The following is a 5436-nucleotide window of genomic DNA, read 5'->3' as shown; positions in this document are numbered from 1 at the left end:
GAGTTGGAGGTGGTTGTGAGCTGTGAAGCCATGGCACTCTACCCAGGGGGATAGCTTGAGGCTCCTGTCTCAAAAAAAAAAAAAAAAAAAAAAAATTTCCTTATCTACTCTTTGTTTTACTTATTCAAAACTCACCTGAAAGTTCTGGCCAGATTCCTAGGCTTCATTACTCACCTACAGTACAAATATCACAGGGTTCTCTAAGTATCAGCTGACAATTTATGCTTCCTTCTATTTGATTAATCTTTTACTCCACAAACATTTATTAAGAGTCAATTAAACTTTGGCATTAGGGATATAAAAATGAGTGGGTACATTCCATGTCTTCAGAGCTCCTAGAAATATGATTTGCAGCCTGTGTTGACATAAGCTATATTTAGCATTTTGCAGAATAGTTTTTTCCTCTAGATTTTAAACTTCTCAAGGTCAGAGTCTAAGTCTTCTTTTGTCCTCTAGTATTTCCAAATGCACAGAGGAACTCTGTACAAATTATGTGTAAAGCCGGCACAGTGGCTCACGCCTGTAATTCCAACACTGTGGGAGGATGAGGAGGAAAAATTGCTTGAGCTAAGGTGTTTGAGACTTGCCGGAGTGAGAGTAAGACCCTGACTCATAAAAAAAGGAAAAACCCAGCCAGCCACCAAGGTGAATGCCTGTAATCCCGGCGGCTTCCAGAGGCTGAGGCAGCAGGATGCCCATAGCTTGAGTCTGAGGTTGCAGTGAGCTATTACACCATTGCACTCTACTCAGGATGGTACGGTCTCAACAACAACAAAAACAAACAAACAAACATTATGTATTAACCCCAAGTGCAGGGTCTGGGAACAGACTGCCTGGGAAGTGGAACCCAGGCTCAGCAAATTACCAGCTGGTAAACGTGAGCAATTTCCCTTAACTTCTAGTGCTTCTTTCTACATTTACAATCATGCAGTTAACAACAGTGTCTATTTCATAAGGTTGCTGCACAAACTAAATGAGTAAATACTACAACAAAAAAATTTTTGTATATGACAAGTTCTCAATACTCTGGTCATTGACAATCTGATAGTAAGTTCTTTTATTTTCCTTTCCCCCCATCAAGATAAAGAATGAGAGGAAAAGGTCAGCCCATTTGTGAAAAGAAGATTGTGAAAAACTTCATGTGAAAACATTCCCTTAGGTCCTTGGAGAGGGACACCCGAGGATGAGGCTGGTGAATTACTCAATAACAGGCCTGAGGCCTAAGAGCGAGAGGACACCCATGGGCTTCTGAGACAGGCAGGGGAGAAGGGGGCTTTCCAGGGGTCAGGAAAACGCGAAGAAAGGACCTATTTGGACAGTCCAAGGTTCTGTGTGCAACTTCCCCGTTAAGTCTGAAAGCCTTGGGGGTATCGCCAAGCAACTAGGTTGGTCCTCACACTTGAGAACAAGTCGGCCCGTCGAGGGGGCCAGACAAGGGTGATCTCCGAGGGGGAAGTGTGTTCTCAATCGACTATTGGAACCAGGTGGGAGGAAATGACGGGTGCTTGAAGAGCAAGAAGCTTTAGCCACAAAGCGCAGGCCGACCCCGTCGGGGCCACACAGGAGACCCCCGCTCCTCAAATCCGCTCTCCACGTGGGCTCCCGACGCCCCACACTCACCAAAGTCGTAGAGGTTCTGCAGCAGAGCATTTAGAAGCGTCGGAGACCCCGGAGACGCGGCTGAGCGCTGCCCCTCCGCCTGCGCCATTGAGCGGTCAGCCAGCAGCCCCCGGCTTCGGCCGCGCGGCGCCCCTGCTTCCGCGTTCCGGCGTCTGTGCGCGTGCGTCGCGGGGCCCCGCGCGGCTTCCGTCCTGGATAAGATGGCGGCGCCCGGGGTCCTGTGGCGCGGCCCTAGGCGCGGTCAGACATCCCTGCGCGCAAGAGCCGCCCCCAGCAGGAACACCAGCACCGCGTAGTATAGCACCCCAGGCCCGACCCGGGAAGGCAGCCGCACCATGGATTCTTCCCATTCATCTGACTGTTATTTCTTCGTCGGCTCCACTAGTTCCAGCTCTGTCACCCTTCTCTATTCCGTAAGCGCGGAGGGGAACGAAGCCCCGGGCTGGGCTGCGAGAGAGGAGCCCTTTCTCCCGGTCCTGGCTTCCTCCAGCCCAGAACCCCTGCCCAAAAGAGTGGGTCCCGAGGCTCCCGAGGAGGGCTTAGGTAGTTGGCTTGGTTTCCAAGGCAACGGTGTAGTGTGTGTTTCTGGGAATGTATGGACCCTTTTAGAAGTTTCTACTGGTGGTGATGGTCCTTTTGGTTCTTTTCTACTCGTGCCTTCTCTTTCCAGCCGCTATCAACCCAGGGGCTTTCAGGAATAGGGATAAGAATTAGAGTCTCCCATTTCTAACCCCGAATGACGAAGCTACCTGTGGGCAACCCTTAGAAACCTGCGGGTCCGACCCAGCCTGAGATAGCCGGTGGCTCAGCTCCCTGCCCTTTGGCTGCCGTGATATTACTGGCAGAAAAGTGTTTGGCTTGTGTGTGGAAATAAGAGTTTTGGAAACGAATATGGGAAGATTTAGAATTTCTGAAAATTCCTCTTGCCTGTTTTGTCTTACATTCATTGTACTTTTTCCACAAATCATTTCGGAGGGACAACCAATGCCATTCAGCCTCTCTTAAACTTGTCTTTTCACTCCCAGGCCCTTTTTCCTCTCCTAGTGTTAATTTTTTTTTTTTTTTCTTTTTACCAGCAGAATGTTGGTTACTCAGAGTTTTCATGAGGAAATTATGAGGTGACATCTTTGTAGCCCTCAGGATTGCTCAATCCTGGAGCAACTGATCTGGTGTTTGCTGTTTTAACCACAAAATTAATTTTTAACTACTTTAGAAGGCAATAAAAGAATATATTTAAAAGCATATTACTATGTCCTGGTAGTGTCAGTTTTTGACTGAAGTATAGCATTAATTCGTGCAGGAAGTTCAAAACGGAAAACACAAAAGAGCCTGGTAAACAGAAACCCCAGTTTCAAAAGAAAATATGGCTACCTCTAAACTGGGACACTAATACTCTTTGGAACATGGGCAGACTTCTGTTCCCTCCCTCTGTCGATAACTTTGGATTTATGATTAATGTTAATTGCCTATTTCTCTAAAGCTTATTGCTTTAACCTTTCTCATCCTGGTCTTACCAACTCAGATTCCGTAGAGGACTTTTCTTACTCTGCTACTCCTGAGCAGGCTTGTAGGGAAGAGGAGCTATGTGTTGCAGAACCAGCTTGCAGTATATACCTTTTTGGACTCTGAATTGGTTTGTGAATTGACTGGAATTTTACTGTTTTATATTAAAGGAATAATTTTATGTAAGTATATGCTACTTTTAAGGCTGGACAGGAGCCCTCTCTATTCCGGTAGTTTTCCATGCTCTTTGCATAGCCTTCACTTCTTTGATAACTTGGATTTTTTCTTACTGCTTCAGGCTTTTATTTATTTCCTCAGTTATGCTGTTATTGTGTACAGTCTGTCTAATCTGAAAGTAGCATTTAGAGATATTTTAAGATACTGCTGATTACAGCAAAAATTAGTAGTATATGCAGTATCTTAGTTATTCCCAGCAGGTCCGACCCATGCCTTTACTGGCCCTGGAAATGATAAAAGTAAACAAATAATTTCAATTAAGTCAGCGGTTCTCAACCTGTGGGTTGTGACCCCTTTGTAACAATGAAAATACATCCTGCATATCAGATATTTACATTACGATTCATAACAGTAGCAGAATTGCAGTTATGAAGTAGCAACGAAAATAATTTTATGGTTGGGGGTCACCACAACATGAGGAACTAAAATAAAGGATCGCCGCATTAGGAAGGTTGAGAACCACTGAATTAAGTGGATAAGGGCACAGCATGTTGTGGGAGTAAGGAGAAAGGGCATTTAACCTTTTGGGGGACTTGGAGGAGGCGACACTAGAGCTGACCTTTTGAGGTGTGAATGGGAAGGGTAGACTGTTCTAAGAATCAATGTAAGAAAACAACTCCCTTGCATATTTGTAGTCAGATTTAGTTAGGTTTGGGTAGAATAAAGGAGACACCGAGAAACTAAAGTAAGTAGGCAGAGGGTGTTTCCTCAAGGAATTTTATGTATCTTGTTTACATGCCTGTAAAAATAACATTTTAACTTTATGGAAGATCTTTGAAAGTTTAAGAAGACTACTAAGTTTCTGGTGTGATTGTATGGGTAATTTCTTTTGCTTAAGTAGGGACTGGGAAGAGAGTGAAGTTGGGGAAGGAGCCTGATGCATAAACATGGAGATTATTGCAGGAATCCAGAGTAGTGTTGAAGCCTGAAGACAGTGAGATGGAGGAGATGGAGGAGATGGAGCGATTCGTGTGATATGTAGGACAATAAATCATCAGCCCTTGGAACCAAAAGAATGTGGTGGCAAAGGAAAAGGAGGCAGTCTGAAGCTGATGGTTTGGTTTCTTTAATCTGGTGACTGGGCGGATGGTGATGCTTTTCACTGATAGGAAATACAAGGAGCAGAGCAGGTTTGGTCAGGGTGATGGAATCCTTTTGGTTTAGGGTGTGTTCAGTTTGAGATGTAAGAGGTAAAAGTAATGATTTTTAACTTGTGGATTATGATGTTATGGACCAGCTCTATCACAAGAGCTTTTGGGGACATCCAAGTAGAGCCAGAAAGGTGCAGCCAGAGCAGGAGAGGAAGGTGTGGCCTGAGTAATAGATACGGTGTTCACTAGCAAGCAGGTTGTGTCCATGGCTGTGGGGGAGCCTCAGATCTTCCCATGAGACTGTGAGACATAAAGAAGACTGGGAATGGGTAATCACTGGTACAGCACAGTCCAAATTAGGGCTTCCTGTTACAGTCTAAATGACAGACCCAAACACTGCGCAAGACTTTATGTCAGTGATTTTCAGCTGGTGTGTTGTGTGCATCTTAGGTGTGCTGTGAAAATTTTTAAAGATCATTAATTAAATTATTTTCAAAAGAAGTTCAAAGCACAGTAAGTATGCCCGTTTTTTAAATTCTTTTTATCAACATAATTTAAGTGTGCCGTGGAAGTTTATAGGTTTAAGTGTGCAGTGAGATAAAAATGCTTGAAAAACACTGCTCTATGTTATCTGGGAACTGCTAATGCTCCCACTTTACTAATCTTGTTTACTCGGCTTCAGCCCCCCTGGCCTTCTGCTTCTCACACAACAAGCATGCTTTCTCCTCAAAATACTCATAGACTCCCCCCTTTCCCAGAAGTGTTTGTCCCTGACTCTTTTTATTATCCAACTTGAGAAGTACCTCCTTAGAGAGGCCTCCACAACCATTCAACCTAAAGTGGCCCCCAGTCCTTTGTCCTCATTGCCCACTCTATTTTATTTCCTTCATAGTGTCTTTCTAGTGGCGTACCAAAGTCTTACGCTGTATTTCAAGACTTATTGTTACATTTTCATGATTTGTGAAGCCACTGTTAAAACACAGCC

The 5436-nt window shown here is 44.6% G+C and overlaps 2 protein-coding genes across 4 annotated transcripts in view; one reads left to right on the top strand and one right to left on the bottom strand.

Annotated features, from left to right (window-relative positions):
- CUNH1orf131 (chromosome unknown C1orf131 homolog) overlaps nt 1-1957 on the bottom strand; it is an 18208-nt gene extending 16251 nt beyond the window's left edge. The window contains exons 1-2 of the mRNA XM_012809907.2: nt 1896-1957; nt 1621-1811 (exon numbers count right to left, since the gene is read on the bottom strand). Coding sequence (XP_012665361.2) covers nt 1621-1811; nt 1896-1957 — 253 coding nt within the window. The remainder of the gene's footprint in view (nt 1-1620; nt 1812-1895) is intronic.
- The window catches only part of GNPAT (glyceronephosphate O-acyltransferase), a 33790-nt gene continuing 30122 nt past the window's right edge, over nt 1769-5436 (top strand). The window contains exon 1 of one of the 3 annotated variants that reach the window (XM_023517651.1): nt 1769-2033. In XM_023517651.1, coding sequence (XP_023373419.1) covers nt 1956-2033 — 78 coding nt within the window. In that variant the 5' untranslated portion in view covers nt 1769-1955. The remainder of the gene's footprint in view (nt 2034-5436) is intronic. The other 2 variants (XM_023517653.1, XM_023517652.1) reach the window with 2 other exon arrangements.

This window comes from Otolemur garnettii, unplaced genomic scaffold, assembly GCF_000181295.1.
Source record: "Otolemur garnettii isolate 467f Iridium unplaced genomic scaffold, OtoGar3 scaffold00116, whole genome shotgun sequence".
NCBI lineage: Eukaryota > Metazoa > Chordata > Mammalia > Primates > Galagidae > Otolemur > Otolemur garnettii.
Note: the sequence above shows the minus strand (reverse complement) of the source record. Positions and strands in the feature narration are given on the sequence as shown.